This window comes from Fukomys damarensis, unplaced genomic scaffold (genome assembly GCF_012274545.1).
Source record: "Fukomys damarensis isolate Sample0158 unplaced genomic scaffold, DMR_v1.0_HiC HiC_scaffold_31, whole genome shotgun sequence".
NCBI classification, from domain to species: Eukaryota; Metazoa; Chordata; class Mammalia; order Rodentia; family Bathyergidae; genus Fukomys; species Fukomys damarensis.
In genome coordinates, this window is record NW_022900943.1 from 20,780,518 (window position 1) to 20,794,080 (window position 13,563).

Here is a 13,563-nt window from a genome sequence, read left to right on the forward strand (position 1 = left end):
TTTTGTTGTTGTGTTTATGCTCATTATCTCAGTGACTTCACCTGGTCTCATGGCTTTAATTATCATCCATAGATTAATAATTTCATAGCTATATCTTCAGCCAGCCTCAAATATTCAACTGCCTACTTAATGTCATGGATGGGTATCAGATAGTACTCAGATGAGTTCTAGTATATCATATTAAACTCCTGATCTTCAAAACCTCCCACATAAACTATTCTTCCAATGGTCTTTCATTTACTTAAAAAAAAAAAAAAAAGAAAAAGAAAAAGAAAAAGAAATTCTACCTTTCTGGTTGTCCAAGCCAAAACTCTTGGAGTTTTCTAAATTACTCTCTTTCTCTCACATCATGCCTGACACTGATGACAGAGGTTCATTAGCTAAGATCTGACAATATGCTAGTTAGGCCATGGGTTAACATTCCTCTCAAAAAAATTTAGTCACAGGCAAAAGTTTCTCCATTTATATAAAAGGAGCTAATGTTGATATTTCTTCATAGGTATAAACTAGGAAGAAAACCACAAAAGCCTAATAAATGTGTGATATTTTACTGCTATAACCCTAAAAACTGGATTAAATGTACATACCCAATCTTAGGAAGTATGGAGCAGTTCAAATACTTCCCCCATTTTTTTCATAAAATTAAAAAAAAGGACAGGGGGAAGCCTTTTGCACCAAATTATTTCTTAAAGGCAGGGCTACCTTCTTGAACAGTCCTACTCCTAGCATATGTTCTGAACACTTATGTGGGTATATACCAAGTGCTACTTGATCATATGCACTTCAGTTTCCAAAGTCATCTGGTGGCACAAACCTTGCTTAAGGAGCCAAATGTGGGTCAGAGGAGCAGGAGCTACCATTCAGCTTCTCTGGTTACTTAGTCACTCCATGATCCCGAAGATCCATAAACTCCCTTCAACCTAATAGATGAAATAAGAAAGCTCAGAATAATATTCGCTTTTCTGAACTACTCTAATGCTTCTTTAACATGACATTTTACTGTTGTTTCCTTTTATGGCTTTTAATTACTGGGTCTATCTATTTGCATGAATTGAGGATCTGGGTTGCCTAGGAATTCATCTGCTCATACTGCATATTCTTTTCTTAAATATGCATATTTCGATGTGGTTTTGTTTGCTCCTGCCAACATTTTGACAGACATTCTCTCTCCTCTCCACTTTTTTCACTGTCCTCCCATCACTCCCAGGAAAGAAGGGTTATTTTTAAAGTACGAGATCATTCAGCTTTGGGAAGTAGCCAAAGCATGAGGGGGTATGATTGGGAATAAACTACTAGGGATTGCTAAGAGAGGAATGGCACCAGTCCATCCTAGAGACTGAGAAAGACAGTCTGCAGCTCCCATTTAAGTATTTTCAGTTTTTTCTTTGCATAAACTTTTGTGGAGAGCTTGGTTGTTAAGCGTTATTTTCAGTTGAAGGATATGCAATCTAACATTATTAGTTATTTTTCAAGCAAAATATTGTCCCATTAAAATCAACTTTGGTTTGAGGATTTTGAGGGAGTCTTAAATCTTTTGTTTTTAGTGCAGCTGTTTAGTTTCTGGTGCTAATGATGCCTTAGCTAAGGGTTTGAATTAAGAACACAGCTGTTATTATCTGAATCACTTTTAAAAATGACTCTTCCTTGGCCAGACAAAGCAGTATTGTCAGGCAAAGGGGCATAGGTGGCAGCCATCACACTCAGACCAACATCCCTGCTGCAAAACCAGCCTCAGAGGAGGGAATAGACTATTTCTTCAACATTGTGCATTACCTCACTTCAGAGAGCATAGCTCTTTTTTCAGTTCTCTACGTGATGCCACAAGGATGTCTTATGGCTTTTCCAGGTTTCACTTGACAGTTATTTATAACTCTCCTTTTTGCCCCAGAGGAGATGACCCGTGACTCCAGTCCTGCTTTTTTGGTCATCTTCTTTTAAAGAAAACTAAGTAGTTGCTCATCTCCTTGGCTTGGCACATGTTATTTTGTTATTTTTATTTAATATATGATCTTTCTTAAATTACACTTTCATTCATTTAGTAGTTTTAAATTTTATTTAATTGACCAATTCACATTGCAGTGAATGATCCAGTGGTCACTACTAGTCAGCATAATACATTGCACATTATTATTATTATTTTTACTTTGGATAGGTAAGCTGTGAAAGGGGCTGTGGGTCAGCATTTACTATTTATCCTAAGCTGTTTCTGCATACAGATAGAACCCTGCTCCAATGCTAATCTTATGTCATTAAAATGCCTTCCTGGGGAATTCTTTTTTTTTGGCGGGGAGGGTACTGGGGATCCCACTCGGGTCCTTGTACTTGTGAGGCAGGTGCCTGAACCACTGAGCTAAATCCCAGGCCCAGGAATTCTTTTTGACTGAAGAAGTGTGGTGGTAGCATTAATTGCAAATATGGGACCACGACCTATTAAAGAGAGCAGACTGTCTTCTTAGAAGTGTTTGCCTTCGTTACTGCAAACTCTTAGCAGCGATATAAACATCTTTGTTTTGTGCAGATCCAGTTACATCGAGCAACAGAAGGCATAAGTCCACTCTGAACAAAGAACATTTATTCTCACGTTCCAAGGCTGATATTGTGATAACATTTTTGCATATCCTAAAAATTTTTATGCAGATACTGTTTAAAGCAAAAAGTGCTTTTATAATAATCTGCTTTGTGAATGTAATTTATATGGTTGGCTTATGTCGCCTTTTCAATATGCCTGACAAGTTCTAAGCAAAACTTTTGATAGTGTGAAAGTAGAAACAGAACCAAAGGTTGTTTCATCCACTCACAGCAATGTTGTCTGTCATCTTTAATTATAAGATTTGGAGCCATTTTATCTTAAATAAAGATATGAAGTTACATATTATAACAAGTTAGTAGATTTTGGTTTTTAAGGAATATTGCATTCAATTTTTGCCAAGGCAAGTTGTAGAACACTGTCTCTGGTTGGTTCACTAAATCTACGGGCAATAAACCCTAAGCTGAGGTTAGGGAAAAATCCCTGCCAATTAATATGTTTTCCATATGGCTCTACCATTAATTTTTTAAAAAATAAAATCTTTATATTCTTTTATAAAAATGAAGCAAAACTAAAAAAAAAATGTAGTATGAAAATGGGGTGGGGAATAAACAGAAGTGTTGTTTTATATGGCACTCTAGGCGAATCACATACCGGAAAATTTAGGCTATATCAATGCAATATCTATAGAAATAATCAAAATAGGAAAAACCAGACATTAAGCATTTCAAAAAGACTTTTTGATTAAAAAAGTCCAACTAACTTTGGTAAAGTTAGTTGGAATCAATTATTCTCAATTTTAAATAGTTAATTTGGTTATAATACCCTGATTGGTTTGGGCACATGGGTATAATTTTATTAACAATTTAATTTCTCATAAAATGAAATGGCCAACAAACCCCTATACAGACTTTATTTCCACTGAAGTTATTTTGAGTTAAGCTAATAGCCTTATAGCTAATCTGCAAATCCCTGAAGACAATGGAGCAGAGAAATATTTACATGACATCTGTAGAAGATGTTGTTAGCTGTATATCATTAATAAATAATGCTCATTTTGAAACGTTTATTGAAAAAATTTTTATTAGCTGCACATAAACACTATGATTACAGTAGTAAAAGTAAAAAACAGTTACTAGCAGTTATATAGATAGGTACATAATTGCTATCTTTTTTCTTTCTTCAACAGTACAAATTCAAGTGGAGGAAAACGAAGAGGACACCGAGGAAAGCTCAAGTAAGCAGGGATGCGCCCACCCCAGACAAGTTTTCTGAGGATGGCAGCGAGTGCAGGGGATTCCCCTGTTGTCTCGTGGACTTTAACTATGTGGACACACAGGAGTGAACCTCAGATAGATGTGGGACTGTGTGTGACTGTGTTTTGATGTTTTTACAAAAGAGATCAAGTTCAGAAAATAGAATCCTTGCTCTAGGTTCTGTTCAATTGGCAAACTCATGCACCCACCCAGGTCGTACGTGATCAAGTAGGGGACAGTCTGTAACAGTTTGCTTTTCCATTTCTCCCCTTTGTTTTCTGTGGAAAAGCTTTTGGCTCTAAAAATTTTTAAAACTGAATCTATATTATAGAACACACTGGCTATTTTGACTGAACTGACCAGGTGGCTCAATTAAAGTAAAAGACCGTGTCTTTTTGTTCCAAATTCATGAGCATTTTGTATGAATTTCTCTGTTGTTTTTACTTTGTGTAGGCGCAGTTCAAGGGTATGAATTGTGGCCTCTTGCTAGGCACTCAGACCATTCATGGATGGGAGCATGAGAAAGACCATTATATGAGTAAAAGCTTTGATTTTTACCAAAAATGAAAGAAAGAGCAGCATCTAAAGAAGAACTCACTTAAAGAGACACCGATACTATCAATTTAATACCCAGAGAACAGTGTGGCAGATGCCACCTGTTTTCAATACTTAGGTGCCTTCTAAGTGAAAGCAGCCCAGAAGGTGGCACAACAGTTCCTGGTACTGTGACTCGAATAGAGAATTGAATCCGTTCCAAGAGGTAGCGTTGTACACAAGTTTGCATTTAGTAGATGACCACAAAATGCTGTTTAGAATTTGAACATTTGTACACTAGATCGTTTTAAAGACCGCTTTTATTTCTAAATTCTAATAATTTTAATGATACATATTTCTTCTATGGTAAAAGAGTGCAACAGCTTTAATAGTTTAGCCTTTGTTTTTAAATAATTTCAAGGAAAATTACATTTAGATACCCCTCATACATTCATAATTACTATTTAAAAATTCTTAAAAGCTAGTTTGAAATTTAACTCCACTGTGTTTGAGATGTTAACCTTCTTGTGCAATGCCAGTCCTTTTTAAAAAAAATATTTATTGTTTATTGGTACATTTTATTTTTATTTTTTTAATTGAGTTTATTGGTACATTTTAGGTGTACAGTACAGTTACATTCATCACTGGGATCTTGTACCTTTACATGACAGATCTTGGTTCTCATTTTTTCCCCCTTGTCCCTGCTCTCCCTTCACCCCCTCTTACCCTCCCCATTTACAAACACTTTATTTTCATTTTCTCATGTTTTTTTCTTTTCCCTTATTACCTTTCCCCTACCCTTCCCATTTTCCCTACACCTTTAGCCGTTTTCTTCCTATTTCACATTGTCAATTATCTCATTAGGATCTTATGTACTATTATAGTTTTTCACACCACAGAAACTATTTGGTATTTACACATGTGTGACTTATGTATTTCACTTAGGAGTATATCCTCAAAATGTATCCATTTTCCTATGAATGAATCTAATTTCTCCTTCTTTATGGCTGAGTAGTATTCCATTTTATAGAAAAACCACATCTTCTTTATCCATTCTCCAACTGATGGGCAAAGGGGCTGTTTCCAAGTTTTAGCTATTACAAACTGTGCTGCTATAAACATAGGTGTGCATATATCACTGTGATATGATTCTTTTAATTCTTTTGGAAAGATACTCAGCAGAGGTATGGCTGGGTCAAATGGTACCTCTAGTCCCAGCTCTTTGAGGTGTCTCCATATTGATTTCCATAGTGGTTGCACCAGTCTGCACTCCCACCAACAATGGAGAAGGGTTCCTTTCTCCCCACAACCCTGCCAACATTTTATTGGTACATTTTAGGTACAATAGTTACATTCATCATTGGGATCTTGCACCTTTACATGACCTATCTTGGTTCTTATTTTTCCCCATTCTCTAGTCCTCCCTTTACCTATAGCACCCTTCCCTGTTTGCAGAGACTCTGTTTCCACGTTTTTCCTTTTCTCATATTTTTTCTTTTCCCTATTTACCTTTCGCCTACCCCTCCCACTTCCTCTACTTTTTTAGACCTTTTCTTCCTATTACAAAATATCAATTACACATTTTGATCCTTATTTACACTTTTAGTTTTTCACACCAGAGAGACTATTGAATATTTACACATGTGTGACATTAATTTCACTTAAGACTATGGCTACAATGTGCATTCACTTGGCTATAAATATCTCTAGTTTCTCATTCTTTATGGCTGAGTAGTGCTCTGTTTTATAAACAAACAAACAAACAAGCAAACAAAACATGTCTTCTTTATCCAATCTCCTGTTGATGGCAATTGGGCTCTTTCCAAGTTTTAGCTATTACAAACTGTGCCACTATAAACATGGGTGAGCATATATCACTGTGGGTATGATTCTTTTCATTTTTGGGGGGAAGATACCCAGCAGAGGAATAGCTGGGTCAAATGGGACCTCCAGTCCTAGTTCTTTGAGGGATCTCTATATTGATTTCCCCAGTGGTTGCACCAGTCTGCACTCCCACCAACACAGAATATGTTTTATTCTGGTGAATATTTAATGTATCCTGAATGAGTGCTCTGCTTTTGTTAGGTACAGTGTTCTGTAAATGCTGACCAGATCTACCTGGCTCATTATATTTTCAATGTCCTTACTTTTTGTTATAAGAACACATAATTGAGGCCTATCCTCTTAAACATTTTCGATGTGTACAATACAGAATTTTAAGTGATGGATTCTAGGTTCCTAGAGGCCACCAAAATCTTCAGCTATTCCGTTCCCTTAAGTAAAAATGGTATAATATTTTCACAGAACTTTGCCTATCCTTCTTCTACTTTAAATCTTCTTTACATTACTTATAATATGTAACACAATGTAGACACTGTGAAAACAGCTATCAAGGTATATTATTTATGGAATAATGATAAAACAAAAAATTTGCACACTTTCAGTAAGGACACAGTTTTCCTTCAAATATTTCAATCTGAGATTTGTTGAATCCATGGATATAGAACACAAGAATACAGATAACTGGCTTCCTGGGCTCTGGAAACACATTCTATTTTCTGCTTCTAAAGTTTGAATATTATTTTTTTTAAAGACAGATTTTTACTGGGTAGTTCAGGCTGGCCTTGAACTCACTATGTAGCCCTGGCTGGCCTCAAAATCATGGTGATCCTCCTGCCTCAGCCTTGACTTATGAACTTGATCTGTTCCTGAGGGCTGATTGTAAGTCAAGTTGGTTATAAGTCAATACAGTTGATATCTGGATATTTACCTTGGTACACATTATAGATAACAAGAGGCAGATGAATTGTCCACTAACCTAATTAACCCAAGTTGTTCATACCTCAGGCCGGTTGTAACTTGAACAACTGTTGCATGGGTGAAGAAAATGCAGGATATGCAATGGAATATTCAGCCTTGAAAATACAGTTGATCCAACAACTTGGATTTGACCAACAGGCATATGAAGAGCTGCTCAACCTCACTAATCATTAGGGAAATACAAATCAAAACCACAATGAGACATTAGCTCACACTTGTTTGATGACTACTAACAAAAATACAATAAGCAATGGCAATGATGGTGACAAAGTGGAACCCTTGTTCAATGCTGTGGAATATGTAAGATTGAGCAGTCATTATGGAAAACACTATGGTCGTTTTTTTTTTTTTAATTAAAAATGAAGTACCATGTGATCCAGACAATCCCAGTCTCTGACATTTATCCAAAAGAATTGATACTGGGATCTTGAACAGACATTGTCCCTTTCATTGCAGCAGTATTCAAAATGGCCAAGATATAGACACAACCTAAATGTTCAACTCTCAGCAATCCTCCTGCCTCAGCCTTCCAAATGCTAGGATTACAAGCGCACATCACCACACCTAGCTTCTCACCACTTTCTGAAGCAGTACTGAAGTCCTTTGTCACGAGTATCTTTATGAGGTGTGATTAAAAAATATAGCGAATGCTACTACTGCGTGCTATCCAATGGAAACGCAGGCTTGTGAAATCATCACAATGTGTTCTCATCCTCCTTATTCACCAGATCCAGCACCGTGCAACCTCTGGTTTTCCCATCAAAATGATCATGAGAGGTAAAGGTTTTGAACTGATTTGGGACATCAAGGCAGCCATGATACACAACTAAAGACACTCTCAGAAAAGGAGTATCTTTTACTGCAACAAAATTTGTAAAAATTTCAACTTTTAGTTTTGTTTTTTGTTTTTCGTTTTGTACCGGGGATCAAACTTGGGACCTTGTGCTTCTGAGACAGGTGGCAGCGCCACTGAGCTAAATGCCCAGCCCAAGGTATTTTTTTAATCTCACACCACAATGAGTTTGGAAGTGTTCCCTTCGCTTCAATTTTATTGAAGTGTTTCAGAAAGATTGCATTTTTCTTCCAGTGTTTGGTGGGATTTATGGGTTAATGAAGTAAAGGTATGTACTACTTTTTTTTTTTAAAGGAAGGGACAAGAAATATTTCAGCAAAAAGAGGAAAGAGAAAAAGAAATATTTGGCATGAAGAATGAAGATAAACTAGGTGTGATAGTGTGTACTTGTAGACTTAATTATTCAGGAGGACTGTTTGAGCCCAGGGGATTGAGGCCAGCCTGGGCAACATAGTGAGATCTCCATCTTATAAATCTTATTATTATTAATAATAATATTATTATTATTATCATCGTTATTAGTAGTAGTAATGTAGATTACTTGAATTGGGTGGAATCTTCTGGGCTGAATAAATTTCTCTAAAACTATTCCAGTTTGTAGCAATTTCTGACGATTCCTATTCTGTGTTCTAGGGTAGAAGTAGTAATCAACACATTGCAGTTTATCACTCATCCATTGTGTGTTCACCTGGCAACCACTGAGCTTGGACTCAATTTGAGCAGCTTAGAAGTCATGGTATGATATAAACTCCAAGCCATCTAGTTGTGTAAATAAAGGAAGACAGAATTATAAGATTTAATAAAAGTTAGGAGTTCATATTCACATGCTTGGTAGTTGAACCATGAAGAAAATGAATATCTAGATAATTTATTCAAATGGGAAATGGTAACATATATGCCACGGTGTAACTTTCAGTGCTATGGGGAATTGTGAGATTGTGGTCTCGGATGTGTGATGTTAAAAAACAACAATAAATGTGGTAGGATGAGAGGAAAAGAACACTTTCTGATGTTGCTTGCTGGATCACCAACTGCTGTGTGTAGGCGAGGAAGATAAGCTACCCAGAAGAGAGAGCCTGAGACCAAAGAGGAAGCGGACCAGAGATGTTATCAGAGAGGACGACCCAGAACCTGAGCCAGAGGATGAGGAAACAAGAAAGGCAAGAGAAAAAGAAAGGAGGCGGCGGCTGAGAAGAGGAGTGTAAGTCAGTCCTGATACAACCTGAAGGCTTTATCTATTTCAGTGCACCTGACTCTGACTGACCACTCCCTTTAGGTGCTTGTTGACCTTAAAACCAGTAAGTAAAAATAACCTCAAAAAGGTAGGCTCACATCAATCTTACCATTTATTACACTTAACTAAATATATTTTAATAACTAAAAGAGATGTAAACCTTAGTATAAATTAAAAGTGACTAAGAGAAATTCCCTTATGAAAGATTTAAATTATGTTATTAAAGTATTACAATTTATTTAAATATTTGAAAATTATCCTGTTAATTGTATACACTATTCTCTTAAGGTAAGAAGAAACCTCTGAAAGAGTGGCCTAAAACACTTATCTTTCAGAACAGGGGTTGGCTATAGCTATAGCTAAATCTAGCCCAAGAATGTAGAGACAGGAATGTTTTTTAAACATCGCTTAAACAGTTTTAAAGAGTTACTCATTAAGGAAACAAAGAAGAACACAGGACAGATTTATATGTAGTGCTCAAAGCCTACAATATTAACCATTTTGATCTTTTGGTGGTGCACACCTGTAATCCCAGCTCTGCGGAGGCTGAGGGAGGAGAAAGCTGCAAGTTCAAGGCCAGCCTGCAAAGCATAGTGAGTGCAAGGCCAGATTGAACTAACAGTGAGATTCTGTCCAAATAAAACAAAAGTGCTGGTCTCTGTTACAGAGGATTGGAATTATTTCATTTTTCCCGTAGCCCAGCATCTTTCAGCTCAATGTTTTACTGAGTGATTACTTTATGTGCGATAATGTGATAAATGCTATGTTGCAAAAATCAAAGAAGAAAATTTTGGAGCTCTGGAAATTTATAGGTGACAGGGAAAAAGGTGTGGTTATAAAACAGACCTAGTAATAGAAAACTTAGATCCCTTGGAAAGGGAACAGCCAACCTGCTCTGCTATTGGGAGGAAGTAGGGCTATGTGAATCCCGGAAAAGAGGTGAAATCCAAACACTCCTCAGTCTTTAAGTGTTAAGGAACTTTCTCAGATGTCCTTCCAAGATGATATACTCCGGAATTCAGCAGCTCTATTATATTACTCTTCATAAAGAATTGTTATTAAATGTAAACAAATAAAAACCTTGTAGGGTAGAGAGATTAGCATTAACAGATGATGCTCCTTTTGAAATAAAAGTTCTTTATATTTAGTTTATTTAAATTGTAGTTCTTATAAATAATGAATTAGATACTGGGAAAAGAAAAAAGGGGAAAGAATTGAAATGTGTTATAAAAAAGAAAAAAAAAACAAATTTGTTATATACATGTGCTAATCCCCCTACAGTAAATATAATCATTTTATACACCGACACGTACTAATAAAGACCCCCAAAATGTATATTTAATTTTTTTTCTCTTTTCATCCTATTTCTCTGCTTCTTCCTTCCTCCCAACCTCTGTCTCTGTCTTCAATGAATACCAAGACATAACTTGCTTTAAATTTTGACTCTGATTTTTTCACTTGTACTTTTTAAAGAAACCCTTTCCTTGCAAAAATAAAACATACCACAGTTTTAAGACCTATGTAATATGATTATTAGTGCTATTCCTTTTTAAGAGGCATAAATGGATTTATTAGGCAGAAATTTAAAAGTACACAGTCCAAGTAACAGAGTATATTCCCTCAAGAGAAAGAAGCATGCTACAGTTTGGAGCAAAGAATATTTATGATTTTGGTTATGGCATTTGTGAAATTGTAGGAAATTTCATCTTGGTGCACAGGAGAAAGGATGGCCCGCCCACAGAAAGATAATGGCCCATTTTAGAAGAGAGAGACATGAGCACCATTAAATTATTTTTGTTGGATAATCTAAGACATTTTATATAAAAAATCCTTTGAATGTTTTCAATTTGTTCGTTTTTCTTAAGATCAGATTTCCAAGCATTATTTTATCAACTAAAAGTATATTAAGGGATTTTAGTTATGATGGGCCTAGAAGAAAAGAAGTACAAACCAACCTAGGGAATACTGATACAACTAATCTTGGATAACTGGAGTTGCATTTTCTTAAAAGTGCGCTTAGTTTTAGTTAAAATTTTGTTTGCTTTTTATCTATCTTTATTTTTTCTATCCAACCTAATGTCTTCCATGAGACTTTAATCCCCCTTTTTTAACTGAAATGTTTAAGCAATGCCACAAGGAATTTCCGTTGCACTGACAAAATATTTGAAAGCAACTAAAACAACGATTACAATGCTAACTGTATCTTTGGGTGCAGTTAAAAAATACTGTTAACATTTTGGAGTATTTCTAATAATATTACAGACTTTTCTTGACCCAGTTTTAAGTGAATAAGTAATATATTCATAGTAGTGAGAAATTCAGCATATTGTACCTTCTTTTTCCTAACAACTGTTGTTTAATCAAACTTAAAATAGAAAGCCTTTCTTGCACAGATTAGTTCTAAATTTTACAAGATGAAACATATGTAGGCTATATCTTTTTAATATAATTAGTTCTCCCTTGGAGCAGTTCCTAGAAAAGCAGTGTCTCTGTAGTGCTTGTGAGATTGATATTTCAATTATGTGCATATTTCAAGGTAACTCGTCTATCAACCGTTGTGCCTTGAAGGACAGAGGAGCCTCCTGGGAGGAATCAGTATTACTTCAAAAAAATATAGCAGTTTGAGGGCTAGGGGTGTAGCTCAGTGGTAGAGAACTTGCCAAGCATGTATAAGGCTCAGGCTTAATCCAATACTGCAGAACAACACAACACAGAACAAAACGGACAAATAAAAAAAATGAGTCTGAGGTCATTTAGTGTAGGAATAATGGCTCTCCATGCGTTAGTAATCTTGCAGGGGCTTGTTATATTTTAGCATACCTTGGTGTGAGTGCTGGGTTCAAGATGAGAGTTCTGTACATATATATTTACTAAATAAATGTTTATCCAGCTCTACAAATTCATAATGTAATGAGAGAGGCCACTTAGATGAAATTATTATGAAATAAGATATTTGTACCAGGGGCAAAGCACAAACACAGTCATTGGAGTCTCAGAGGAGCGAATACGCCTCCCACGGGGATAACAAGAAGAAGGGTTGCTAAAGATATTTTCTAAAAATTTTAAAGAAATAATAAGAGTTTGGATAGGTAGACACAAAAAGTATGTAATCAGTGTTGGAAAGGTTTCTACTAAATGCTTTTTAAAGGTTGGCTTGCAAAGAAATAAGCTTTGGTATCATGGTTAATACACATATGGAATAGCTCATTCATTTTTCTTTGATGGTGCTAAATTAAATGAGATTGTGATTTAGCCATGATTCTTTTTGTTTTTTAGCAAAAAAGCAATGCAAGTTTTTATTGTCAGAATTTCTTTTTTTAAATTGAGTTTATTGGTACATTTTAGGTATACAGTACAGTTACATTCATTATTGGGATCTTGTACCTTTACATGACAGGTCTTGGTTCTCATTTTTTCCCCTTTTCCCTGCTCTCCCTTCACCTCGTCCTACCTTCCCCATTTACAAACACTTTATTTCCACTTTTTCATTTTCTCATATTTCTCTCTTTTCCCTTCTTGCCTTTCCCCTACCCTTCCCACTTTCCCTACACCTTTAGCCCTTTTCTTCCTATTTCACATTGTCAGTTATCCCATTAGGATCTTATGTACTATTATAGTCTTTCACACCAGAGAAACTATTCGGTATTTACACATGTGTGACTTATTTATTTCACTTAGGAGTATATCCTAAATGTGTATCCATTTTCCTATGGATCACTCTAATTTCTCATTCTTTGTAAGCTCCATAACGTAAAGCTTCAAGGTACTGATCCGATATCTCATATTATTTTAGTTGGGCAAGCTAATGGCTTAAAATGTCAAATCATTAAATTATTAAAGTCTAAGAAAATCTTTCTAATTCACTCCATTTTCTTGAAAGTCTTGGCATCTATTTTCTTTTAATTTTGCTGGTTTTCTTTAACTGCATCCTTCCTCTATAAGTCATCTATACAGTTTGAATTTGTGTCTGCATCTACCCAGAAACAATTTCAATTATTTTTTTAAGACATATTTTTCTTTCCTATGACAAATAAACCCACATGATATTTCTGATTAGCAAATTAAAAAGAAACAAAAACTATGAATAGATGTAGTAAGAAAAATTCTCAAGTATTTTACATCATGGTTATATAATACCATAGGATTTTATATAATAAACACCAAAAAAAAAAAAAAAAAAGAGAAATCACTCTGTGATAGAGTTGTATCTTAGTAGAATTTACTCCATGGTTCTTTTGAACCGGGATTACTATATTAAGTAAGATATTTACATTGCTCAAAATACAAACTATCAGTAGGAAGCACCATTTTAGAGGGCTAGCATACATTCTTGTTTCAG

General features: G+C 35.4%; 1 protein-coding gene across 2 annotated transcripts in view; it reads left to right on the forward strand.

Moving 5' to 3' along the window:
• Tmc1 (transmembrane channel like 1) overlaps window positions 1–13,563 on the forward strand; it is a 164,910-nt gene that overhangs the window by 60,241 nt on the left and 91,106 nt on the right. For both annotated transcript variants that reach the window (XM_010638451.2, XM_010638452.2), the window contains exons 2-4: window positions 3,717–3,764; window positions 7,866–7,914; window positions 9,035–9,191. In XM_010638451.2, the coding sequence (XP_010636753.1) occupies window positions 3,717–3,764; window positions 7,866–7,914; window positions 9,035–9,191 (254 nt within the window). The remainder of the gene's footprint in view (window positions 1–3,716; window positions 3,765–7,865; window positions 7,915–9,034; window positions 9,192–13,563) is intronic.